Source organism: Corvus brachyrhynchos, unplaced genomic scaffold (genome assembly GCF_000691975.1).
Source record: "Corvus brachyrhynchos isolate BGI_N302 unplaced genomic scaffold, ASM69197v1 scaffold116, whole genome shotgun sequence".
Lineage (NCBI taxonomy): Eukaryota > Metazoa > Chordata > Aves > Passeriformes > Corvidae > Corvus > Corvus brachyrhynchos.
The window spans coordinates 15,038,631-15,066,524 of NW_008240221.1; the positions used below are offsets into that span (position 1 = coordinate 15,038,631).

Consider the following 27,894-nt stretch of genomic DNA (forward strand, 5'->3'; position numbering starts at 1 on the left):
TTGTTTTTTAACATTCCAGGTTTATTCAAAAGACATTATTCATTTTATTTTATGCAGGTATGTATCTTACAGGTCTTAAGACTGATAAAACACTAGGAATGATGTGATAACCCTAGCAAATGAAGACATGGCTAAAATCATACCAGAGTGATTTTTCTTTTCTTTCAATAAAATTTTGTACATTTCAATCCCATTTTTAACACTGGCCAGAGCTAGTCATACCTAGAGCATTTGGAATAGTCCATTGAAGGAACAAAACTTGACAAGATGCAAACAGCAGACTACACTTGATTTCTGCAACTGCTGGCAAAAGCTGCTGGAGAAGTATCTGCACACTTTAAAAATGTTACATCAGTGACAGACAGAATTTTGTGCTTTAATACTTTGCTTGAAAAGTCTCTTTATCCAACATGAAATCAGCAAATCTCTGCTGGAGCTCCTTTTCTCTCTCCTGCTGTCGCTGCACATCTTCCTTCAGACACTGTAAGGAAAATATCATTAAGCAACCAGTCAGTTTTCCACCAATCACACCCATGAAGATCATTACCAAAGATTGTATTTTAGGAAGAGCTCAAAATTAAGACAAGACAATGCTAAAATGACTTATTTTAAATATAAATGTAAAAAAACTCAGTTGATGTATCAAGATTCACAGCAAATGTCAGGTATCTCACCCTGTTTTTGACAGCAGCTAAGATCAAATGCTTCAAAAGGAGAGATTTCAAATTGGAACCTTGCCATTTACTAAAAACAGGTGCTGTTAGTAGCTATCAAGTGATTTAATATGTTCTAACTGTTATCTTTCACTAAATCAATGAATCACTTCTGAGTTTGTAGACACATCTATCAGCATTTCTAAACCATCTTTGCAAAATCAGTTTTAAGAACTGATGTATTTCATCTTTTTTAGAGCAAGTGGTTGAGAATACCTAAGCCTCAATGGAAGCCTCTGTTCTGGAGGAAAAAAACATTACAAGAAAAATTGTGCTCAGGTGAAAACTTATTCCTTGGAAAGCAAGGCTGGCATTGCTTCAAACCTAGGACTGAGTTTTGATAAAGGGCTACGTTGGTAGCTGAATAAAAAGAGAATATCCTGGAGATCCTTAAACTAAGGAAAGTGGCTGCAGGGCAGTGATTTCAGGTATATACCAGCATTTAGTCTACTGACTTTTAAGGAAAAAGGAGATTTTAGAAAAGTTTTACATTTACCCTAAGTTCTAACAGTAATTAAAACCAAAACAAACCAAATTAAGAGACAGATGGAACTTCTGCTGATACGCATTGCAGAAGACTTATAAAATAAACCACACAAGGAAATAAAAAAACCCCAAAGTTAAAGAACACATTGCCAGATTAGTCCCAGCCTCTAATATGTGTATCACAGGATCTTTGATACCAAAGTAAATGGCAGATGAATCTGCTAAAAGCCAAAAGTATAATTTTAAGAGAACATTAAAAACTTGATACCAACTCAGGCTGTGAAACTCAGAGCTTGTGCCTTGTAAAAACATCTTTTCCATGAGGTGCCTGTGTCTGACCTCAGGTACTGGATTTTGGAATCTCACCTCCAGTCTCCGAGGGATCGCAGCATCCTCGTGTTTCTTCAGCTCCTCAAAGGTGCGCAGCTCCAGGTGGGCCTGCTCGATCTGGTCCCACAAATCATTCAGCTGCTTGATGAGCCCCATTGCTCGAGACTGGTAACCACCAAGAAGGATCTTCAGCTTCTTCTCCATCTTGGCAGCCCTCTTGGCTTCAGTGGTCATGTGCCCTCTGTTGATCTGCCAGAAGGAACCCAAGAGTTGCTTTAGTTAGCCAGAACTCAAAAGTCAAGAGGAAAAAAAAAAAGTAGTAAAAATATAACTGTGGAATTGTGTTGAGCTGATCAAGTTCTTTGATTTCTATTAAAAAAATCATACTGCACATTTTACAACAACCCAGACTTCTGGATTAAAACCTTTATAATAGTCATAATACATCTCTAAAACTGTAATCCAGACAAAAACCATAAACAGAAAAGTGACATAAATTACAAAATTCTGCCAACTGGGACACAATGCCAATAACTGAAGATATTCATGCTAATATATTATAAATGCTATATAAAACATTTATAAATAGCAAAGGTAACAGAAGCCTTTGTGTATTTTTACACCTGGGGCAAAATTAAATGACCACTGAAAGTATGAAATAGCCATCAGAATTTTTAAAGCTTGGAAGAAGGCATCAAAGAAATCTTTACCACTGAATCCCAATCACAAACGGCCTAAAGATGAAGATTATATTACATTAAATATTTGGAAGAAATCCTTCCCTGTGAGGGTGGGGAGGCCCTGGCACAGGTTGCCCAGAGAAGCTGTGGCTGCCCCTGGATCCCTGGAAGTGTCCAAGGCCGGGTTGGATGGGGCTTGGAGCAACCTGGGCTAGTGGAAGGTGTCCCTGCCCTATGGTCCCTTCCAGCCCAGGCCATTCTATGATCCTATGAAACCAAGGCAGAACACAGGCCTCCAGCACTGAGCACAACTGTGGAGGGGTGCAGCAGCTCACATCTCTAAACAGGGATATAAGGTTCCTTGCTGAGGCTTTCCTAATGCTACTTTCTTCCTTGAAAAAAAAAACAAACCCAAAACAAAACCCTTTTTTTCAGAAAGGATTGTGTGAACAACGCCAAGCTCAAGAAAAAAGGAATCAGACGTCTCAGATTTTGATTTTTGTCACACTTAATGATATATTAGTGCAGGACATGAAATAAAATATGAAAGTATCTCAAGTGTTAAAATATAAAAGGCTAACTTGGAACCACAGTGTCTCAGTCATCAACCCTTGCCTCATTTCTTTAAAAATCAAAGCTTTGCTGGTGAACATTCTCACATACAACGAAATTACCAACGATCAACCAAAAAGCAGAACCTTTTCATTGCTACAATTACCCAATATATTATATCATTTATTACCAGTGAAGCTGAACTCCTTTGGTAAGGAACTACTGCAAAGGGATCTGCCCTTCACAGTGGTAACTACAGTCAGCCAGACACCCCCAGCCATCAGTCTTACACACCAAACTACTGCAAAGTGCATTTCATCAACCTTCCAGCCCTCCAGCTGTACTGAAGTACCCTCTGTTACACAGCTGCAGGCTTCTGTAACATGTCCTCCTACTCCTTAACAATTTATTCACTCATTTAGAACAGTTTTAGTTGGTGGTGCAGAGATAAACAAAGTGAATGGTCAAGGGAGCAAACTGTTAATGGGTGAGTGAAAGAGAAATTTGACTTTCTGAGCTGTCTAGTTTGCTCCTGGGGAGAGAGATGCAGACTGCTACGCTTTTCAAACTCTGTTTGCAATGTAGACTTAAGCTATGCCCAAGGTGCTTTAAGCATACAGAAAGGCGCCTCATTTTCAATATTTATATAAATCTAGAGAAAATTAAATAAATAGATTAGGGATTTGTGAGGATACTCTCTGATGGAAAAGTATGAAAGCTTTAAATGTCTTCACTGGTAAATAATATGCTATTACTGCAACAACAAATACAGCTGTGCAGCCAATGAACTATTTTCCACCCTAAGAGTTTCTTGGATGAAAAATGTGTGCTGAGGGCCACTGACATTTAGAGATCGTGGAATAGATGGATGCACAGGAAAACAGAATTTTGTTTGCAACAGAGGCCTAATGTAACAAAGTTCAATTGTCCATGTTGCTCCCAGCATTACAGACAACGTAGAGTACAGCTGGTGTGGAATGAAACTCCCATCACAATGTCATCCTTCAGAGCAGGCTAAAAAAGACCATTTAGAGAAATTCCAGGGTTCTGTCGTTCTGAGTGAAGATCTTAGTCTTTACTGTGACGGTGGTGAGGCCCTGGCATAGGTTGCCCAGAGAAGCTGTGGCTGTCCTAACCCTGGAAGTGTCCAAGGCCAGGCTGGATGGAGCTCTGGGCAACCTGGGATAGTGGAAGGTGTCCCTGCCCACGGCAAGGGGATGGAAGAAGCTTGAGCTTTAAGACCCCTTCAAGCCAAACCATTCTGTGATTCTATGATCTCTCAACAACCTCATTTTCTAATGAAATGTTAAACACTGAGTACATGAGGACATAAATACAGTTATCAGCTCTATCCCCACCATACAGAAAAGGACTGGATCAGGGTACTGTGGTCACAAGACCTGAATTACCCCCATGTTCCAAGTAGCACCAACAGCAGTGGCAGTACTGGCTTGGTCTCACACTTTCACACTCTTCAGCTGGGATTCACTTTGCTTGGCTTTAGACACCAACATTGACCTTGTCACAGGAGGTCTTTCTGTTATCAGGAGAGAAACTGGCAACTCCAGGATATGGCTCATCTGATCCAGGGCCTTGGGACAAGATTAAACATCCCACTGAAAGGCTCTTCACCGACTGTGATGGGAGCACAATCTGTTTGTACAGACACTGCTATCCAAGACCAGGTAGTTCAATCTCACCCTAAGTGTGTACTGTCTTAAGGTATTAGATATAATACAGCCTTTTTAAATTTAAAGCTTTTAACAAAGCCAGTTCAAGTCTAACACTTATTATAGTGTCAGATCTGGATTATTTAAGCACTATTGAAATTTTTAGACAATGAGAATTGGACTTAGTATTTCTGAGTTCATCTGGATACTGGACTCTTAACTACTAGAGCTCCTAATGTTATAGGCTGCTATACTGCTTTTCTACTCAGCTCCTTGTCCATCTTGGATTATCATAGGCCTCACTGCTGTAAAAAAAAAAAAAAGAAGTAAGAAAAGGGGGGAAAAGAAAAGTATCTAAAACCAGAAATAACAGCCTTTTCTTCCTTCTCTGCTTATGGAGAAATGTGAACGCTCACCACCTTTTCCCCTCCCTCCCAACTACAGAATTTTAGGACCTACTATGAAAAGGTCAAAAGGAGGTCCTCAGCTTTTGTAACAAATACTATTTATTAAAAATTGCTGACTGCTGCATTAGTGCCAACAACTGCATAAAATTTCAGTTCAAGCTTCATAAAATTTTAAGGCTCAGATACCAAACTAAAAATTCCAAGCAGTTATGAAGAGGTGTGTTTAAACAGTAGTCTACATTATTTGCTTAAAGCAAAGAAATAGATTTGAGTAAAATCTGACAACCATTTCCCCCTGAACCTAACAGAAAGAGTAAAGACATTTGAAAGATGTCTCCACTTATTTATTTTGTACTGCTCCTTGGCCAGCTTTGGTTCTGCTGACTTTTATACCAGCTACAGCAAAATGAGAACAGCATGTACAGACACAGGGTAAGATGATATATGATGTTAAGGCAAGTGTGGGAGCCTCATCCCATCCCAAATCTCTGATGTAAAAGCCTTCCCTCATGACTCGTAAAGTGGTGTTCAGTTTTCAGTACTGCACTAGAGAACCAAGGAAGAGAAACCAAAACAAGCAGCAGACAAAAGAGCCAAAAGAGCAACAGACATAACCAGAGGTTTATAAAACATAATCTAGAAAAGGGAGACTGACTGGAAAACCAGGGTTTTTTTGTTTGTTTTTCCTCTGCCTAACAAAAATAGAGAAAAAGAAGAAAGACACAACACCCTGCTTTAAATATCACGAAGCTCATTGTGAAAAATTAATCTGTTCTTACGGCCCCTGAGAAAGTAAGAGTGACTTAAATTTGGGAAGGAAATTTTAGACAGGAGGTTAGCTGTAAGGTTTAACTAAGGACAACGAAGGACAGGGAAGGACTCCTTATAAGAACAAACATTCACTGGGAAAGATTTAAGAAAAACTGACCCTGAAGAAGGAAGAGCTCAAGTGCCTTAAAAACTGCATTTTCAGAGTTCTCATCTCACCAGGTCTACTGAGGACACCCCTTCTCAGTCCCAAGGGCTTTTTCCCTGTACTGACTGGTTTGTTTTCCTTCCATTTAATGTGGAGCTTCTGGTAATCCCTGAACGGCATTAAGCTCTCTTGTCTTTTAATTGATCTTCCTAATCATGCTGGATGGATTAAACAAACATGGAAGAAAAACTGCTGCATGTTCAGAGCAGAGCCACAGTCAAAGTAAACCAACCTGTTCCATGACCTTGGAGAATCAACATCATCACAAAGCTGCCTCACTTGTGCAGGGCAATCCTCTGCCAGCTTCAGCTACGCCGGCTGAGCAGGGTACTCTTGGAACATACATAGGACTACTCTAAATGTTACTTAACTTCCTTCCTCACCTCAGACCCACATGTGGCCCTCCCCATTTCAGTTCTGCTGGCAGGAGATGGATTAACTTAATTGGAACGGCAGGTCTGTGAGCTTGGCTCGTGCTGGCTCAGCTGCAGTGGTTGGGGTGAGAGCGTGCTCAGCTCGACAGCAGCTCGTACTCCAAGCCAGACATTTCCAACCACCCCAGGCACAATGAGGACCCCAACACTACAGAATCCTCTGGCCATGCTGGGGTCACCTGCCTTTACAAGCTTATGGTGCACTCAACAATTACCTGCTTTTTTAAAAAAAAGTCACTAATTTCTCTACTTAAAAATACCTTTTCAGTTCCAAGCTCTTGGACAGAATTCTCTATTTTTGGCTTGACACTGTTTCATCTGTCTAGAGTTTGACCAGGCAAAATTCTCCATAGAGCCCTGCCTTAGTTACCCTTAATTTAGTAAAAGATAAGTCAACTCTGCTAGAAACTGAGGCTTGGAGTTAGTATCAAACCAAAATTGCATGTCCAGTGTAGAACAATATGGCCTCAATCTATTAAACATTAGCTCAGCTCATTGACTGAAACCACTCCATGGGCTTGACACAATTTCACATTTCTGCAGTGACACTGAAGATCACAGAATCAGAAAATGGGTTGGGTTGTTTGGAAGGGACCTGAAAGATCAAGATTCCAACTGTTCAGCCATGGGCAGGGACACCTTCCACTAGACCAGGTTGCTCCAAGCCCAAATCCAAGCCCAATCTGGCCTCACCAGTAAGGTGCTTTACTTAATGTATGAGAGAGAATGAGGATCATGAAAAGGTGTTGATCAGGATCAGAGTAGGCAAAGAGGGACTGAACATGTGGCTGTTAAGACATGAAAAAGCAAGAAATGAATTCTAGTTGACTGGGTTCACACAAAGTTTTTCACTTAAAAAAATCCTCAATTTAAGGCACTGCTGGTAAGCAACCACAACTTCACAACTGAAACTAGACCAGCTGCCTTTTCCCAATTTAACAGGGAAGCCCCAGGTAAACTCCTATATTGTATTTAGCCATGTGGATCATTATAGCATTATGACTTACTGATATCTGAAGAATGCTATTCTCTCTACTCACAGACAAATCTAATGACTCAAGAGCATGCTCCCCCTGAAGTATGTTCCAGAAATTATAATGACTTGTCTTCAAACGTCATAACATGAGTTGGTGTGACTGTTGAGTAAAGACAACACGGTATATGAAAAGCAAGTGTTGCCACAGAAGTTCACAGCATCAACTACCTAAAACTAGAATAATCTAGAAAAGTTACTGTGTAAGTCAGCAGTCACTGCTGATCTACAGCAATGACATTGAAGTCCACTTTGAACATTTTTATTTGGGAACTGCTTCTAAGACCAGCAATTTTACGAGTGATACCCATATATGATCTCTACAAAGAAAGGAGATTGTACTGAGGTGGCTGTCAGTCTCTTCTCCCAGGTAACAAGTGACAGGATGAGAGGACATGGCTTCAAATTGCATCGGGGTAGTTTACACTGGATATTAGGGAAAAAAAATTGTTATGGAAAGGATTGCCAAGCATTGGAACAGGCTGCACAGGGAAGTGGTAAAGTCACCATCCCTGAAAGTGTTCAAAAAATGTGTGGCTATGGCACTTGAGGACATGGTTTAGAGGTGAACAAGGTGGTGGTATAAGGTTGATGACCTTAGAGGTCTTTTCCAATCTTAATGATTCTATGATCCTATCTCAATCACAGCAGAAACATGTCTAGAAGAGTAGTTTATGATGAAAAACTGATTATTTTTACTAAACTTTTTGGGAAACTCTCTACCACTCACTGGGAAAGAAAAACCTTGCATTAAGATCACACACAGCAACAGCCACCCAATGCCAAGAGCTTTGATTAACCATAAGCAAACATGGGTTACTGCTGTGTCTGGTGAGGTCACAGGGCATCCAGCAGAGTGTAATTACCTTCAAACACTGCCCCTGCACACCCACAGTGCCTGCACCAGCCTCTTCCAGAGGCTGACAATGTTGTGGAAGCCCAGGCAATAAAGGAGCTGGCAAAGAGCCTGGTTTGCTCTCAATCCCAGCAGAAGCCCCACAATGATCCTGCAGCAGTCAATTCTGAACAGTGAGGGAGTGCAAAGGCCTTTGCAATGAGAACTTTGTCAATGCTGAACTTTATTTCTAAGCACGCTAAGTTACCAGATTCCGAACAATTTGACAGTGAAGACCCCTGATAACTTTCTGCTGTGATCCTCTGCCAACTATATTCCCAAAAGATCTGATTAAAAAAAGTGTATTCTACAAAGGCAAGACATTAGCACAAAATAATATGTGACCATAACAGCAATGCGACTCAGGATTTTCACCATATTTTAGTTTTGTGAGTAATTTCTCTATTCCTAGTCCTAAATAATCCCTTATTTTCTCCAGGTGCTTTCTTAGTATCAGCACACCTGAAAATGCAAAAGAAACCACAAACTTTAGAAGCACATAAACTAGAGAGAAATTAAAATATAATCTCCAATAAACTAAGTGATACACCCTGCAGCAGAGTGTACCATGTAACCCATAAAACTCCAGCTAAACGAGTTGTTTTTAATCTGAACTAATTCAGAGGACTTGGGCTGCAATCAAAAGCAAAAATCAACACTTTGGTAAATCACCACCCTGATGTATCTTGGATACTGCAAAATTAGATAATTTACTATATTTTGCATATACAGTTTATCTTGAACGTTTCCCCTGTAGGCTTCCAACAGTGTTTATAATTTAGTATCAACTGAAATGATAATGTTAACTACCACAATGTTAGCAAAAGTATTTGTATTCTGCAAGCCAACTTGCCAAGTCACCCAAGACAATTAACCATCTTCAAAGGAAAAATAAAGATGACAGGAAGTTTCTATGTTGTGAACTACAAAGGGAAGCAACTAGGTTGTTAAATAGATGCCTTTACTGTCTCATTTCATCTTATAATGAAATAAATAAACCTAGTTAACATATGTTAGTAGGAATGCTTTTCTTTATAAATATATTGTTTGGAAGAGAAAGGAGCAAAAGATATTGCAGAGAACTGAAGCAGTTACTGAACACCACTGCACGCATCAGAAAACTCCAATTTCTGAAATCACTTGCTCTGCAGAGTAGCCTAGCCTTGAAAAAATATTCTGGATTTCTAGAAACTATTGGAAAGATCAGAAAATTCCACAAATCTAGAAGTGTACCACAGACACATACTGAGGTCACAGGGATTCACTCACATGGACCTCAAATTCCCTATCTGTAATGCAAGAAAATTCACATACTAATCTTGTAGCACTCCTAAACCACCTTAAGCAACACATTCAGAGAGTCCAAACCCCTCGAAACAAAGAAATGAAAAGTATTACTAATACACAGCAGTACACTCCAACATCAGAACTACAGATGAGTTGTGCATTACTGATGATGCCTGGACAGGATACCCAGCCAAACAGAAGCTCTCCACAATGGCTCCACTTTGCCTCCTCAAGTTCATCAATAACAACACAAATCTGTTTGTGATATCAGTATCCATTTGAGAAAGATAAATGTCATGTCAACATAGGCTGCCACGACTAAACCACTCAGAATGTGAGAACAGGACAATTAGAGGGAAATGACTGTGTGTCCACACCATCAATCCAGCCAGGAATCTCTGAGCGACAAAGACAGGCTCAGAAATAGCTTGATTTTTCTGCACACGATCTGCAGCGTGTCAGCAGTCCCATATGGAACTATAGACAGTGGCTTCCCCATGTGCAGCTGTGCCAGATATCACTACACTCTTGTGGGTTTTTTCGCTAATGATCTTAGTGCACTATAAAGGGGAAGAAGCAGCCCCCAAAACTGACCAACATAAGTTGCTGTTGCTGGCAAACTCTGTTTTACAAGTTTCTACTCTTCTCTTAAAGAAAGTTAACAGTACAAGCAAGTGTCTTGGGATACTGAAAGCTGAGCTAATATCCCTGCTTTTCATTAAGATTGTCTGATACTTCCCATTAAAATATCTGTTTCAACTCGTATTGCTTTCAGACAATTTTCCTTGGAAAAACATTAAAATGAAGGTGGGTTTTTTTCATTGCTGAGAATGGGTTAGGAAAAAAAATCACTGCTTTTTTCATTGCATATTCATTTGTTCATTAAACTGCTATGCTTTTTATTTGTTGTTTAAAAAGTGATTCAGCAGGTGACCCATGCTTAAAAAACCTGTACATGTAGATCTTGCTTTTAGGAAGGACCTTTTAGGGTCAGGCCACAGAGCTGCACTAAACTGCATTTTGCACACACTTGGGAGAGATTTTCAGGTCAAATTTAACTTTGCAGAGTCCACCTGCACTCAACAACAGTGAGCTGTGAGAGGCAGCACAGTGCTCGCTGCACCTGCAGTCATGGGGCTCTGCTGACCCCAGCGCCTGCCTGGACTGAGGGGTGGTATTTCGGAACACAGGAAAATGGGAGAGCAGGATTGTGTGTGGAAGTGCACCAAGCCATCAGCCTCATCCAGCAGCACTCTGAGGTCCCAGGGTATGTAGCTGTATTAGCCAGAGTCTCATAGCTGCAGTGACTGATCACAGCACAGAATGGGTCAGGTTGGAAGGCATAACACTGGCTCATCTGGTCCCTCCTCTCCGCTCAAACAGAATAACCCAGAGCACAGGGAACGGGACTGTGTCCGGACAGTTCTGGAATATCTCCAGTGAGGGAGACTCCACACCCTCTCTGGGCAATCTGTTCAGGGCTCAGTCACTGCCCAGGACAGAAGTTCTGCCTCATGTCCAGGTGGAACTTGCTGGGCATCAGTCCCTGCCCGTTCCTCTGGTGCCATTGCTGGGGCCCACGGAGCAGAGCCTGGGCCCTGCCCTGAGCCCTCCCTGCAGACAGGAACAGACAGGGATGAGGGCCCCTCTCAGCTGTGTCTCCTCTTGAGGCTGAACAGCCCCAGCTCCCTCAGCCTTTCCTTGTCAGGGAGATGCTCCAGTCCCTCCATCATCTTTTCACCCTGCGCTGGACGTGCTTCAGGAGCTCCATGTCTGTCTCGTCCTGAGGAGCCCAGAACTGGACATGGCACTCCAGATGAGGGGCAGGATCATCTTCCTCAGCCTGATGGGACACAGCTAACAGGATTTTGTTAGGTGCCTTTCACAGAGTCCCATGCAATGTTGGCAGCAAATGAAACCCAATTTTTTCTTTTTGCAAGACCTCTGATTCACATTTTGCTTTCTGGGTGACTGTCTTGTGACTGCAGAGCAACGAGCGTTTCGAACAAACACACACGAGTTTGATGAATGATAAACTTGACCTTACTTTGCTTCAGTATCCTTAATAAGCATTCCACCACCAACTACTCATTCAAATATTGCAAAGAGAAGGACAGAAATCAACAGCACAAAAAAGCCCACACAGAAGTAACCAATTTAGACTGCAGAAACAGTGCACGGGATAAAGGCACAGGGCCACACACCAAACAATTAAGAGAAAACAAAATATTCAAGAGCTACTCATTAAGCAAGTACCATCCACCCTGTGCAGTAAATGAGTCTGTGGAAAAACTAGGCTGTAATCATGAAATTAAAGACTGTCTCAAAAAGCATATGCATAGGCAAATTAAGGCTGTTCGTGCATTACCTAACTTGGACTGTTTGACTTTGCAACTTTAATAATGCCCTTCTAATGTCGTTTTGGGCCTAAGATATTTAAATTTCAAAAGCATTTGTACACAAATTAGGTGCAGCCCTCCGACTGCTGGCACACTGCCCGCCCGGCCCTGCTGCCATGCACGGCCAGGCTGCTGCTGAGCTCTCACACGGGTTTGGCAAAGCAGATCAAGTGAGAGCTTGTCAGGCAGAGCTGGACAGGGCAATGGTGCTCTCTGCTGGGTGAGCAGCAGCACGACAAGGGCTCTGCAGCTCATACTCAACCCTTACTACTAGACTACACGCAGGTGAACTGCTGCCAGCCCAAGAGCTTGGCTAACAACTGCAGGATCTGTACTTGGACAATGCTCTTGACTGATAGACTCTACAAAACACACACTCACGTTGTATTTCATGTGTAAGAACCAAATGAAATTCAGCCTTTCTGGCCTCTCATGCTATTTCTGGGGTAGCAGCTGTTTGGGGAGGTTTACTTCTAGCAACAATAGCTATGTTGATGTCAAATACAGAAAAACTTTACCAAAAAAGTTTCCTTTTACCATGGAAAAAAATAATCTGATGCCTGCATAATTTAGAGAGACTTTTAGGCTAAAATGGTACTTCAGAAAACATTTAATGACTTACTGCAAGTCAAAACAAACATATTCTGTGGGAAGAAACCATTTCAAACAAGCTTACATGTTTTCATTAATATTGTCTGTTTTGAGGGTTTTGTATGGGTTTTTTTGTTTGGGTGAAAATCTAGAGAGGTGACTGGGCAAGGGAAATCAGTGTCAAAGGGTCTGATAAAGTGGAATGGAAGCACAAACATCCATTGTTCTTATTTGCAGGGAATCACTGAAATTGGCAGAAGATGCCAGCCTGGCAGGAATTCAGGACTATCTAAACCTTCATGTATGTAATAGTCAGTCAGAAACCAAATCTTAAGTTGGAAAGAGAACTTGAGAGGAGCTTTGGGACAGAGATGGTTCTTTTAAGCATCTTTCTCTGAAGTTTCTCCTCATACTGGCCACAATCAAGGACAACGTACAATATGAGAAAGATCTGATCCACTCACAGCAGAGATTAGGAAAACAACAAAAAATCCACATGCAATTAAGAGACAGCAGAACTTGACCTTCTCTCCAGCTGAGAATAAAGTGGATGAGCTGTGTCCCAGCTAATAGTGCAGAGAGAAACTGTATGTGGGAGTACTCTGTGTGGGGATATTTTGAGGAGGAAGATGAGAAAAGTGGGTTTAGTATCTCAAAAACATCTATGAACTCCATAGAATTCCTCAACAACCTTTTCAAATTAATCCCTTCAAAAGACTTAACTGAACTCCTACAGAGAAAAAAACCCAAAACATAAGGAAACTCAAGAAATAAGGAAGTGCAGAAGGCAGAAAAAAGTGACACTGACCTCAAGTCTCTTTTCAAGTGACTCTATCCTGTCCTTTTTGCTGGCCAAGTTAGCCCTTGTGTAGCGGCTCTGTCCAGGCAGGTACAACACTTGGCTGTAACATTCTTCCCACACCTGGTTATAAGCTTCACTTGACAGCTCCCCATGCCCCATTCCTTGCTTTACCACCTCCATCTCTTGTGCCAGTAGATCCTGTGCCTGTTGGAAAAGATGAGAGAAACTGCAGTTACAATACACAGGATACAAGGAAATTCCTCTTCTTTTCAAACCTTCAGTGTGCAATTCATGGGGGCAGCTTTTCAAACTCAAAGCTTACCATCAGGTCAAGCTAAGTATGAAATCGAACACAGATGCTGTGGATTATAAATGAAACCCAGGCTAGAAGGCTCTCCACAGCACAACTATCCCCCATTTTATATAATTTGGCCAAACCTGACATCACTCTGGCATGGCTAATGAAAGCTGTGGCACAGTGAGATACTTCTTGCGGCAGAACAACAGAGATAAAAGCAGGGACCTTGAGGGGAGGGAGAACTGTACAGACAGAAGCAGCTGTTCTATGAAACAAAAATCACTTTTCCTTTTGCTTGCCCTTCTCAACACAACCTGGAAAGTCAAGTCTAAACATTCCCGGGTGAGCTGCATAAGCTCCACTGTAGGAAATACAACTCTGACTGTAAGTAACACGTTCTGTGGCTGAAGAACTGGTGAGATATGAGCACTCTGCTGCTTCCAGTTTAGTTTACAAAGTTTACAAAGAACTGGAAAGATTCTTGTTGTTCTCACAACTCTTAACATTTCTGACAAAGAGCGTGGCTTGCAAAATTACAGGCACCTGGGTCCTTCCAATTTTATTAATAACTAAAAAAGTAAAATGTCTTTGCCAATCTGGACTTCATTGGTTATAAGAGCATGTCCATGTCCTCTCTTTCAACAGGAGCTACAGGTGCAGGACAAACTTCCCTATGAGCAGTAGGTATCTTACTGTGAGCAGATGTTACGTTTTGTAACTGCACACGGACCAGGTAGAAATTCAGGTATCACCAGATTAGATGATTCCACAGATACTGGGGAAAGGAAAATTAATTACCTGTCTTTGATGGTCAAGACAGATAAAAACAGGAGTAACCCAACCACACGTGACAAAGCTAAATCTTATACATTTCAATTAGCCGAGATTAGTACACTGTGAAGAACTACTTGAGGCTATTTAGTTGTGGCACCAGAAGTGCTCCCCACCTCCAGGAGCTCAGCACACCATGCCCAGCACCACTGCTATCACTGCTAATCCTTCCCAAAAGAGAACTACACATCAGGAAAAGAAAGGAGTATTTTATGAAATGGTTTTAGGAGAAGATGTTCTAAAAACAAATGAAGTAAAGCAAAATAAACAAGCCCCAGATGAGATCACAGATACAGGAAAATTTCCTGGTTTGAACTGGATTTTAGACAAAGAGGGAATACTGTGCTGAATGTTAGTGAGCAAGCAGGAGCAGGGATGCAAAAAAACTTCTGCCTGTCAGTTAGGAGACAAAATTTCCAGGGATTCTGAAGAAAGTTTCCAGACAAAACCTACTGGACTGTAATAGTCTCTAAGGGAAGTGATAGCAAACCTGATTCTCGCTGCACTTCAAAACAACCAGATAAAGCACTCAGAGAACATTCCTAAGGGAACAATCTGACACTGGCAGGGCAGTGAAATTCAGGATCTAACTCTATTTTCCATCTTTAACTTCTCCTGGTAAGAAACCTTTAAGTATAATTTTTCATTTAACAACAAATTGGAAGTACATACTGTTCAGTGTTTCTCCTTTTAGGCTCTCTATTCACTGGTCAGATACGGTCAAGGACATGGATTTTAAATCTGCTTGTATATCTTTAGAGTCACCTTAAAGGAATATAGGATTTAGGTGTAGAGATACAACAGGTATTGTCAGAGGACAAGTCTAGAGAGACAGACAACCTGGTGGCATGTGATTTTGTCCTCTTCACTCATTTTTATTTCTGTAGGCATTTGGTCAAAGGTTACTGGCACAGCTTCACAGGTGAAGCTTTTTGAAAGAGCTAAACCACAGAATTGCCTATCTGTCACTTGGCAGCAAAAGGCAACATCTGTAGCTGCTTAAATAAATGAACACCCTGAACTGGAACCCTGGTCCAGGGCTGCTGCTTAACTTGGGATTACAATGCAAAACAGGACACGGTGCCCAGGCTCCCCACTCACTGCAGCCAGCCACGACCCAATCTGCCTGTTCAGCACTTCTGGACCAAGTATGGCTGTAAGATCAGCTGCCACAGCCCAGCAGGCTCTGCACCAGCACAGATCACCTGGATCAAGCTTGTCAAGCATAATTAAACAACTTGATTTGCTGCTCCATGTTATAAGCTGACTACCACTGTCCTATTTAGTCTGCACTGCTTTGAAGAAAATGCTTTGTAATTCTGGACTAAGGAAATTCAGGTGAGTATCACACCTGGTTAATGCCTCAATGATTTAGCACCAGTTTACAGAAATAGTGAAGTAGAATTTGGTAACTGTTGGGGTATTATTGCTCTTACCCTTATTTAAAACTATAAGCAACCACAACACATTCAAATTTGTATGTAAATGACAGTACCTATGGGCAAGTACAGAATCCTCATCATTCTGCTGAGTGCCCAGATTAACATCAGCTCATAGAAAGAAGAATGTGAATGTAAATCATCCTTACTTATTAACTTATCCTTAATGCTTGGCAGTGCTGAGTTAATGATCAAACCTGATTATCTTAGAGGTCTTTTTTGAACCTCAACAACTCCATGATTACAGATCTTCATACAACCCTCTGGAGACCTCCCAACTGAATTCTGTGCAGGCTTGGACCCGCCTTCTTTCCCCGAGATTACAGAACCATGGTTTAAGGAGACTTTACGTCTTCTTAGGCCACACAATTCTCACCTTCTTGAGATCCTCTTTGGAGAACTTCTCATAAGGATTTTGTTCCAAGTAAGCCATATGCTCTGCATTGTTGCTTCCAAATCCTGGGCCTTTCCCTTTCTTACCAGTAAACTGTTCTCCAAACGGATGGTGTAAAAGATCAAAATGAAGCATTGTGATCATCTCTTTCTTTATGAGTTCTTCACTTTTCTGCAAGTCTGTTAGAGGTGGTTCCACATTTAAGGGTCTCAGTATTGTTTCATTAACCTGCCCAGGAATAAAAAGACATTTGTAAATATCACATACACCAAAGACAGTATTAAATTAATCAATCTCCTCTAAAGTATGAATTTTATGTATCAGCTAAACCCCGCAGAACAGGTGCCAAAATCCCTTGTGGTGTGACACATGCAGCAATCTCAGCATTTGTGCTGATGAAATACCTCATGACAACTTTGCTGGGGAAGTTTCCTGTAAATCAGCATAGTCAAACAAAGATTTCACTCTCTCATGATCTCCTTAGACTCTATTTCCTCCTATAATGGTTAAAGCCTTTATTTTTAATTTTTGTTCTTTAACAATGAATTTCATTTCTGCTTACTTCTGAGGGCCGTGGTAGATTCTTCTGCACAGCTTTGTGCATTCTCTTCAGTTCTTTGGCACGCTCTGCTTCTCGGAGAGCCTAAACAAACAAGGCAAGTGTTACTCCAGCCACTGTAACACAGTTAGATGCTGCCTAGGAATGTATATGATATAAAAACTAACTGATTATTGCAGTAAAGATTCCTCCCAGTATAAAGACTTCATGTTACTAAGCCAGAGCTAAGTAATGTGATGACAACATAATTTACTGCCTCTAAAGTGCATGGGAAGAGCACAGCAGACTAAGAGAAGAGACAACTTCGAAAGTCATTTCCAAGCATCAAATTCTCCTTCAGTCTCAACTCCAGCTTTCATTCTTTACACATTTCTCCACATGTGACAACTGCTCTAACTCTTCAGACATCAAATCCACCAGGAAGACTCTTAAATTAGCAGCCAAGATTCTATTTGTCATCTTCAATGACTTATAGTACATATATTACTAAAACAATACTTGTGAAAGTGTAAAAACATGAGAGTCCTCTTTACAATACACTTTTAAACAATAAATAACATGAAAAGCCAGTACTGTCAGGAACTTCAGGAACACTGACCAACGTCTTCCATGCTCTAATCCCAGCATGTCACATCTTCACTTGGAGGCAGGATGCTCTTTTCTTGTATGATGGTACAACTCAAATTCTTTCCTCTATTCTAAACACATATATTACTTGTATTTGTTCAGACTTTTTATTAGGGTAAGTATGCACAAGACATACATGTACAGAACATGTGCCTCCCCAAATGGAACACACTAGGAATCAAATTCTGGGAAATGCTTTTCCCATTTAAAGATAGCAAAGCGCTGGATTTTTTAAAATATTTTGTTCACTTGTCAAAGCACAGCTATTGGCAAAAACTTCTCTGGACTCAAAAATCCCATTTATTTTTATAAAAAACATTTATATTTATGTAAGGTATATAACAAAATGAGATTTGCAACACAAGACTTAGGATAAGCAATAAATAGAAAAGGGACTGTTATTAAAAAGACTTAAAGTGTCTCTGGTTACTGGCCAGTACAGCCATTTAACTGGCAGAATTTAGGCTTGTACTTTATCTAGCCTTCCTTGACTCTAAACCAAAACAAAACAACAGGGACCCCACTCACAACTTGGCTGTCTGGGTAATCCTCTGGTACCAGCCAAGGGTACCAGTTCCCCACAGGGCAGATTTTTATCTGTGTGCTACCTGCCTGAATTTGTATATACCTGTCTAACCTTTCACAAACAGCAACTTTTAACCTTGAGAGAATAACCTGAAACTGAAAAAAAGCACAATTCTCACGTGATTAAAATCACGCATGTGCCACTGTAGAAAAAAGCTTTGAATTATATTTTTATCTTCTGAGGAGGTAGGACACAGACACTCTTAAGGACTTCATGGCAGAAAATTATGTGATATGTAACATCAACAAATTAAGAAAATGATTTAGAGAGACAACTGATTTGGCCTCTGTGTGTATACTCTGAGAGCAGCAAAGAAAACATTTTATTTTGTTATCCTGTAGAAGAAGCTGTACCACTTCCATTAAACAGGTATGAAACGATGAGAACCATACAAGGAATGCATTTTATTTTAAACACATCTCACACACTGACCTGCTTGCGGGCTTCTACATCAGCAGCATCTTCTACAAAGGTTTCATCGACTTCGTGTTCTTCAAGTTCTTTTTCTGCGTTTTCAGGCAGAACAATCTCAAAGTCGTTCTTTGGAGCAGGGAGGGCCATGAGCCCCATGCGCAGGTGCTCCCGAGACTCCCTCTCCTGTGGGAAGGGCAGTGAGATGTGATGCTTCTGGATTCATACACTGAATATAGCACAATACCCTGAGTGCAACACAACCAAACTCCATTCATCTGCATTAACAGACAGGAACAACACACTAATTATCCCCTGGCCACCTCAGTCTGCTGCAAAGCCAGAAAGCACCAGATCTGCAAACCAGTGGAGTCCACCAGGAATTTGAAGCCCCAGTTTCCCTTCTAGTAGCAAAAAGTCTTTTTACTATAAAAAGACTAAGACAGAACCAAAGTATAAGTACATCAAATAAACCTTCTCCTTCAAGCTAAGAGGAGCTCTGGAATTTTGAACTTGAAGAGTTATTTTTGTGAGAACAGACCAAACACTTGGAGTGGATATCCTTAGCTAGGCAAAAAAAAAACCCCTGTCAATAGCTCAGGTGGCAGATATTCAAAGCCACAGCCGAGGCTGCAGAACAGCCACATGAAAGGAGCTCCAAAGGTGCTACCTATTAGGTATATGCCCTTTTATACCATGTCTAATTGGCAGGGTCCATCTGGCTGATCTCCAAAAATGGAAACATCTGTTGCCAAAGGTGACGAAAGAGTCTGGATGGGACCCAGATTTCTGGACATCTCAAACCCAAGTGCTCCTAATGGCAAAAATTACACTCCTTTAGCTTGGTGTTGTCAATATGACAGACTGATGAAAAGGTCCTGTAGGTAAATCAGGAAGCCAAGATGACAAGGGATTTGAGGATTGCATAGGATTGCAAGAAAAATGAATCTTTGCTCAAGATGAATTTCCTGCTCAGCTTCAAAGCTAGAAATAGGATGGAAACTTAACTATGTCTTCTCTGACAAACAGTTCTAGAGTGTGTTTACTGAGCGTACTGAAAACCATTCTAAGGGGCAAGATTTCTGTTCTTTTAAAGACAGACTGTATTTTATGGTGTGATGAGGACAGACCTGTCGGCAGGTGGAAGAAATAACATCTGTTTTTATTATAAAATTCTTTTTAACAGATGAGAATTAAAACCCCTGAAAATTGAGCACTGATTTCCACTTCTTAAATACTGCTTACCATTTGTTTTGCATAGGATGGGTCACTGTAATCTGCCATTCCTTCTTCTGGGTTGATGTTCAGTTTATCCCGCAGTGGAGTTCTCCCAGGAGTTGTGCCAAGTGCAGGTTTGGGTGTCAGTCCTCCTCGAGGAGTTAAGCTCTCTGATCCCTGAGAGGGTGTTCTAGTGAAGTGCAGTTAGCCATTAGTTTTTTACTAAAGAGTTCTACTTTAAATCTGAATATTGGGAAAATTTTCACACACATGGTCTATACATTCAATCTAGAATTTTTTCTTGGGAGGCAGTGAAACTGTAAAGTGCAACTACAAGAATCCTAAAAATAAATTGTTTAAACCTGTCAAGGTGTAACCAAGGCCCTGTCAAGCTGAAATCTAAGCACATCATCATTTTAACAGAAGCTTCAGAACTCCACCAACACAAACTCCCACTGCTGCTTTTGAGAGAAGAGCTTATCCAGTCACCAGGCATTATTCTGGGATACAGTAATCAGGACTGAATTGTAAGCTCTGATTTCCTCACCACCTGGGCAAGTCATTCACTCTGCAATCATCTGGCTCAACAGCTGTCCCACCTTGCAACTGAGTGAATCATCCTGAAAATGCCTCTTTGCTTTCACTGACTATTCAAGAAGTAATTACATTACAATAATTATCTTTAAGCACCTGTGGTTGGCAAGATGGATTAAGTCTTAGATTTGGTGGGCCCCAGTTGCTTCTCCTCTGGGAAGGAATATTGTTCTCTATCCCAATAACCTACTACATGAATGAGGTGCTACTTCACAGATGGATTATTTTTTCCCTCTGCTCAAGAATTTGGATTTTCCCACTGATAGAGTATTTCTGCAAGCAAGCCAAACTGATACACAGGTACTGCATTTACATGTACGAATCTGACCTTCAGAAGCTAAAAAAACACCACAAAAAAAATCTCAAACAACAGAATTAGAGTATCTCTACTGTTTAAAATATAAACCAACCCAAATCAACAGCCAGATCACTCCAGGCCAGATTCTACATTCATTTTGCACCACACTGACTCCAACAGATCTTCAAAAAAAACATGCATTGCTGGAGCTGCTCTTTTAATTAAAAGAGCAGGACTTTTGCACACAGCTTCTAAACAAAACAAATCTGCTTTGGAAAAGCTGCCATAAAGGTCCTTTTTATTTCATTCTCCACTTTTCCTACTAGCATGACACAAGTAAAATTAGAAGCTAAGTGGAAAAACCTGACACACAAAACGTACCAATTGTAACATGTTTTAGCTGTATGGTGTTTGGCATTTGTGGGATATATATTTGTTCACTCTAAGAGTTAAACCAGCAATTCTGTACTGTTTAGATTGGCAATATAAGAAATATTTAATTTTGGACATATATGGCTTATAAAATATTTACTCCAGCTTTTCAAAAATTCAGTGTGGGTTTGGCTACGAGACCTCCCACATCTTTGACTCCAAGGTAATACTTTGGAAAGGCCAGGATCCACATACAGAATGACACTGCAGCTTACTATTTATATTCCTGCATTACTCCAGAATAATTTATATTGCTCCAGACCACAGAAGGCCACATTTTGGATCAAAACTCCAGTGAGCCATACACTGTATGAATACAGATGAAGAGGACATGGCTGAGCCTTCTAAAGACACAGAGAAATTTGTACAACAAGGGCTTGAAATAAAAGTGAGTTAAAATTTGTTTTGAACTCTAATCATGAGATACTTCACACATCAAAATCTGCTCTGTCCACCCACCTCCAAACAGATACATGCCCACCCAGGCACCCATCAGAAAAGGAGTCTGTTTACCTGAAAGGTGTGGAAAGCACAGTATTTGGAGTCTGAACAACCTGTTTCTGTGGTGTTACCCCTGAAAAGTCACTTTCATGCAAGGGAGTATTAAGACCTCCTTTCAGGGGAGTATCCACATTTGTGAGAGCCATCAGATTCTGGGCCTCCTGCGTAACAAAAACAAGCAGTGCTTCACCAAGACATTCACAGTCACGTTTAACAAATTCAGTGGCAGTAATAACAGCTAAAGAGTTATTTGAGTATCAGTTTGTGGAAAGTGTTCAAATTTTCTTATATTTAACACCCATACACTCGTATTTATAAACCCTACTGTTCCACTGAAAGGCATTTCAATCTTCATTTCCAGTAAAATATGTTATAAACTGGCATTGCAAAAATGAGTGAGTTACTTACTGTTTCAACTTCTTTCAGTTTGCCAGACTCCATAAATCTGCAAGATTTGTTAGTGACTGAACATCCAAGTAATCCTAAGAATCCTGATTTTAAGGGGGAAGAGCACACTTGAACTCTGAAACCCAAATTCGATGAAGTTTAGCCAAACTGCACTTCAAAGAGAATGTTCCAAAAGAGATGGTCACTATCCAGATTTTTGGTCCATGACTCAATTGGGGCTTTTATGAATAGCCCCCTTTTTAATTTCGTTTTTCCTTATTACAGTGAAGAATTAAGTCTCTCTGAAAATGAGCTAATTATACTACTGCAAATAGCAATTTTACTCCCAGAAGATCACTAATCCACCTAGAAAACTCTGTATATGCCTAATATCGTAACACTTAAAATGTCAGAGTACTCCATTTGAAGGTGAGCCTGACCATTCCTGCAAACACTGCACAGACTTAGGTCATGATCTACAGAACCAGGAACTCTTTTCTCTTACCATGGAGCTGCTGAAATAACAGCTCATTGTCAATTCAGAGGGTTCTGTTTTTTTTGTTTTGGAGTGGAATTTTTGGGATCTTGTTTTGTCCTACACACTAGCTGCACTGATTTAATTTACCCATTTTCAGATACTCAATAAAACACTACTCAACATTACCAGTCTTTGGAAAAATCCAGGCAATCAGAAGTTGCAAAGGCAGGTTTTGAATAACCTAAGTCTTAGGCCAATAAAGTGCTAGGAAAATATTCCTGCATTGTTGCAGTTAATTGCTACTTGTTAATTGTACTAAAAGATGGACAACATAAACTGTTTTAAGGAGATGAACTCATACATCTTCAACACTGAGAGACACCCAAGGGGAAATTATACAAGACACCAGGAGAATTAGTTAAAAACTTCACACAATATATGATTAAAGGAAAAAGAATCAGAATGTTTTGAAACATAGAGACAATTGATCAAATAGAAATAGATCTGCTTCTATGCCCTTTGGTGTCTCCTGAACATTTGAATTGCTTCAAATCCCAGTATTGCACATAATCTAAGGAGTGTTTCTCTGGTATTTACACCTTCTACTCAGTTGACCCCTGCCCCAAAACTTAAAACCCATTCTGTACATTTATACTCTACCTGCAGGATCCTGTCCTGGGCTGCTGGAGTTTTGGGAGTCCTTAGTGCTATGCTGTTGTTGGTTACATTATACTCAGAGAGAAGAGTGCTGGAAGCTGAGTTTGTGATTCCAGATTCCTCAGCAGTCTGCCGTGCAATCTCACTTGCCTGGCCGACTTTTACAACTTCTTCAAGTTCTGTATCAGATATCTGTAAAAGACAAAATACCAAGGCACAGTAAGATCCAATACAACCACAAGAGCCACTCGATAGAACAGAAAGCACTGTTTGGTATCGGGCTTATAAATTGTTTATTATCAATGAACACCTCACCTGAGGAGCTGGAAGCACCAGTTTACTCCTTTTCTTGGTAAATTCTGACACTCCACTGGTCTGCAGAATAGCTGAGGGCAAGTCTGACTCTTTTTTCCGTTTCATGTGTTGCTTGTCCTTTTTGCGCTCTCTTCCTTCCCTTTCACTGTTGTTATGGAAAACAGAATTATTTCGGAACACATAGAGCAGCTACAAAGCAAAGCAAACAAGATGAGCAAAAAGGCTGTGCCCTTAGCAAAAGGCAGATAAGCTGAAATAAAACATTACAGGAAGAGTGGAGCACCTTGTGGGTGATTAGATGTGATCTGCAGATCCTGCAGCAGAACCTACTACACGGCAGTGTAAGTAATGCTTTTAAGTTATGGAATTAGCCAACAGATTCAGCTTTTGGGCTGCTTCAGCTGCAATCAACACTGGATCAAGAAAAAAAATGTCAGGCCAAGAATTTCCCTTAGTGAAACAAGAGAATGTGAACAGTCCCTTTTTTTCCAGAAGCTGCTAAAGGAAGACGAACATTTTGTTTTACGGGAAGTGGGAACCAATTTCTCTTCTCTTCTCTTTTAATAAACATGGTATTTCCTTCAAACAGCAATGGAGGCAGTCAGTGAAATAGTAAGCTTCAGTTTGAAGCTCCTGCCCGACCCTCTGAACAAACAGCCATGCAAAAAAATCAGTTAGAACCCAAGTTACAAACCAAATTGTACATGGCATTGGACTGACTCGCTCAGTAATTAAAAGCAGTTTTGGCAGAAGTAGTGGGGGAAATGCAACTGTACAATTAAATATGTACCCAAGACTGGCATTTAACTACTCAACTGCGCTTTCTGGGATTTTTTGGGTGGATGGGGAGAAATTAAGCATTTAAGGACATCAAGAACAACTCCATCAAAGTAATACTACAGGTAAAATCTACTTCTATGAGCAATCTTATTAAGATTATTACTTAAAAAAAGGACACTAAATACAAAAGCAAATTAACTACTAATAGAAAACAAATCTCAAGAAAATTAACATTTCGACTTAAAGAGCAAGAACACGCATCAGAAACTTTATTCTGATAGATAAAAGGTGAAGCAGAGGAAAGAAAAAAGGTTGTCATAGACAAAAAAGTGAACTAGACCTTTTGGAAAGATAAAAACACAGAAAACTGAAAAGGCAGAGGCCACTTGCACTTGTATCTGTCCCACTGAAAATACATTTCCCACCCACATCATACTTGCAAGACTTAAAACACATATATATGGGTTGCTTTTTTTTTCCAATACACTGTTCCCTCCTTATTACAACACACACTTACGATCGTAGTTCTCCATCCAGGTCTTGCTGACGTAGTCTCCTGAAATCTGCATCCAGGGACTGGTAATTTTCCTCCGATGTATCATAAAAACCAGGGGCAGGCTTCTTTTCAAATGGAATTTCTGCATTGTAATCCACACCTCTCTTTTTTTTTCTTTTCTTCTGGATCTCAATTCCAGCAGCGCGAAGTTCTCGTCTCTTCTGGAGAGCAGCAAGACGTCTGAAGAAAGAGCAACACCACATGATTTAAAGTGCAGAATAAAGAAAAGCAGTCCCAGGATATGAAACCAAATGTAAGTTTACCGAGCTTCTTCCAGCTGCTTCTCCCTGGCTTTCCTCTTGGCCTTCTTTCCCTGTGTATTAGCCAGACGTGCTCGAGCCTCAGACAGCATTTCAAGCTCATCTACAATAGTACAGATAAACAGAGCTATGAATCTGCACTTAGAAGATGGGAGTAAGGAAAGAAGTGACATTAACATCAGAAAACTGTCTTTAAAAGCTGAGTCAATCAATCACAGGCATTCTGTGTCATCACTAATCTCCAAGTTGTCCCAATGTATTTACTGAATCATTGGCCAGATGAAATGAAGACTTTTAGAAAAAAGCCTAATGTTGAAAATAATTCAATTAGTATCAACAACAAATCAAAACTTTTACATAAAGAGGCAAACTAACCACATTAATGGAAGTAAAACTTTATTTACATCTTTATCCCAGAGTATTATCTTGAGAACTTGTTAATTGCATTTACTTCCAGAGTTGAGAGCACTGTTTTTGTGAACCTGTGACTGTTCAAAACCACTACTGGTCCATTCATGGAATTTTAACAATGTTCATTTTTCAGTTTATAATGTTGCTTTGTGCAAGGAAAAAACAAAAGAAATCCAGCAGTCCTTCTGTGCTTCAGAATGGATCCGTCTTGAGAGGTGTGAGCTGATGGAAAATGATGAAGATACAGCACTAAGAATGCAAACAAGCAGAGCAGTTGTCAAAGCAAATAACAGCCAGTCATGGTAACAGATGAAGATGACAGATAAGGAGGAAAAAAACACACCAAGAAATGGAAAACTGGAAAAGTATAACTGACTGGCCAGATACAGAAATAAGATAAAATCTGTATGAAAATTAATGATCAGGGGGTAGTGGAGAAAAAGAAGAAAACCAAGGTGGCTGTGTAAACAGAAAAACCAAACAGATCAGATTTCTGTCAAAAATGGTAAACACACTCCTAACTCACCTTCATCCATGTCAATGGGATCTGGCCTGGCAGGTTTGGTTTCTGGATTTGGATCGATTTCTCCAGGTTTCAGTTTCCGAGGATCATCAGCAGTTTCTTCCTCATTGTCTCTCTGAGCAGCTTTGTCCCTAAAAACACATTGTAGGTGTCACCACCAGCTCTTTGTTTTCCCCCAGATTCGTAACAACCATCCCTTATATGTCTCCAAAGACTGATCATAAAGCAGTAACTTTGTACTCTGTACAATACATTAAATTTGTTATACAATCCACAAGCGTGGTACAATTCCATAATCTTAAACAAGACAAGAGAAAGAAACCAACACAGTATTACATTACAACAATAAAATATTATATAAAACACAATACTGATACAGCTAGTAGTAAAGAAATCTCCTCAGGTAATCTTTAACAATAAAAACAAGAATTCAAGCAGTGTGACAAAATAAAAAATCAAGTTTTCCAGTATATTTTTCTAGTCAACCAATAGCACCAGAATTAAGAAAGCTCACAAGGGAAAACGGCACATTCCTTTTCTTCTTGTGGCCTAAAGAAACTCTTTGTAGCACAGCGAGATGGTATCTGCACATTCAGCCACTTCAACATGTGTTTTATGTCTCTTTTCTCTCTTACCCTCCCACTCCTGCTGATCAACCAGTCAAAAAATGCCCAAACGGCCTAACAAAAGCATAAATCTTGACAGTCCCTTAGCCAGAATGACCAGGAGCAAGAAAAGATACACCTATCTCTATTCAAGCTCGTCTCCAGGTTCCAGGAGCTTCCTTCAAGCCAGACGCAGTGCCTGAAAACAATCTTTAAAGATTTGCTTACAAAAAGACTCAGTCAACTTGAAACCACCCTAATTTACCACCATGGAAGAAGGGAATGACACATTGCTACAACAAACTCCACAGATTTCCCTGGTAGTCCTGGCTCAATTTTCCTCTAGGCAAGCAGAAACTCACAGCAGAAATTCATAGTGTTCCAAGCACTGTGCAGCAGTTCTCCCAATGATGGGGGCAATGGTTCTCCACTGAGTTGGCATCAGCTTGGCCAGGTGCAACAGTTTCTCCTCCTCCTCCCGAGACCACTCTGTCTTTTTGATGCTCGGATCCAGCCATTCGTACCTGTAATTATTGAAAAAATTAAGGATGACAGATCCAAGTTATTAATTGATCTGTCTTCAAGAATATTTTTATGACATATGTATTTGAACTTTAAAATGTATTATTTATCAGCACTTTTCATACAGATACTGCCTCTTCTTCCTTTTCCCATCTCTATTCTGGCAAAGTAAAGACTCACAGAATTAATCCTGAAAAAGAAAAGTAAAAATTGCAACAATCAAAGATAGAGAAATGGTAGAGTTGTTTGGTCTGGAGCCTTCAACAATTATCTTACTAATCCTCAACTATGCCAGTACGGTTACCTCTACAAGAAGTATTCTATTAAATATGTGCAGTTCAGTACTCGAGAAACTAAGTGATTCTCAAATACATTCATACTGCATCAGTATTTGCATCAGTTTAAAGCTTCTATTTTTTGTAAAAAATTAAATTTCACAGCACAATTTCTAAACATTTACTCTCAAGCCAAACTCCCACTACATGAAATTAGAAAATTATATGTAAGAGAGATTACTATCTTACAATTTTATTTCCTTGGCAATATCCACAGATTAAAAAATGTTTAAATAAAGGGAAAAACTAATGTATATCATTTTAGGTGATCCTGCATTTGCTAACACTGCAGTCACTGGCAAACAGAACATCTGGCTACTTTTGTTCAACCACTTTGGAGCAATAAGAATTCAAAATTTCCATGATAAAATCAAACAATGTTAAAACTGTTGTTACTTTGTGGACATAAATAAGTCTGTGGTAACACTTTTTCCTAAATTTCCACTACTTATGAACCTCATATACCCAGGCACAGCACCTCTCACTTACCATCTGGCTTTGCACTGCTTTGCTGATTTCCTATGCAATAATGAGGCAATACGAGACCACTGGTTTTTGCCATATTTCATAACAGCTGCTTTCAGAATTTCATCCTTCAAAAAAACATAAATATCCTTATGGA

General features: G+C 40.2%; 1 protein-coding gene across 1 annotated transcript; it reads right to left on the reverse strand.

Annotated features, from left to right (window-relative positions):
- On the reverse strand, positions 1 to 27,894 carry CDC5L (cell division cycle 5 like). The gene is made up of 15 exons (XM_017745041.1): positions 27,762 to 27,894; positions 26,778 to 26,939; positions 25,814 to 25,941; positions 24,880 to 24,979; positions 24,578 to 24,796; positions 23,281 to 23,425; positions 22,969 to 23,157; positions 21,456 to 21,604; positions 19,646 to 19,808; positions 18,422 to 18,586; positions 16,780 to 16,860; positions 16,200 to 16,445; positions 13,262 to 13,459; positions 1,566 to 1,778; positions 1 to 481 (listed from the first exon to the last, which is right to left on the reverse strand). The coding sequence occupies exons 1-15, from the start codon at positions 27,839 to 27,841 to the stop codon at positions 377 to 379; spliced, it is 2,343 nt and encodes a 780-aa protein (XP_017600530.1). The 5' UTR covers positions 27,842 to 27,894; the 3' UTR covers positions 1 to 376.

Excerpts from the sequence above, each read along its gene's own strand:
- CDC5L (XM_017745041.1), bottom strand. The coding sequence starts at position 27,841 with ATGAAATATGGCAAAAACCAGTGGTCTCGTATTGCCTCATTATTGCAT. Across the intron at positions 19,809-21,455 it reads GTGCTTTCCACACCTTTCAG|AACACCCTCTCAGGGATCAG; the intron begins GTAAACAGACTC and ends GCACTTCACTAG. Across the intron at positions 482-1,565 it reads CGATCCCTCGGAGACTGGAG|TGTCTGAAGGAAGATGTGCA; the intron begins GTGAGATTCCAA and ends TTTTCCTTACAG.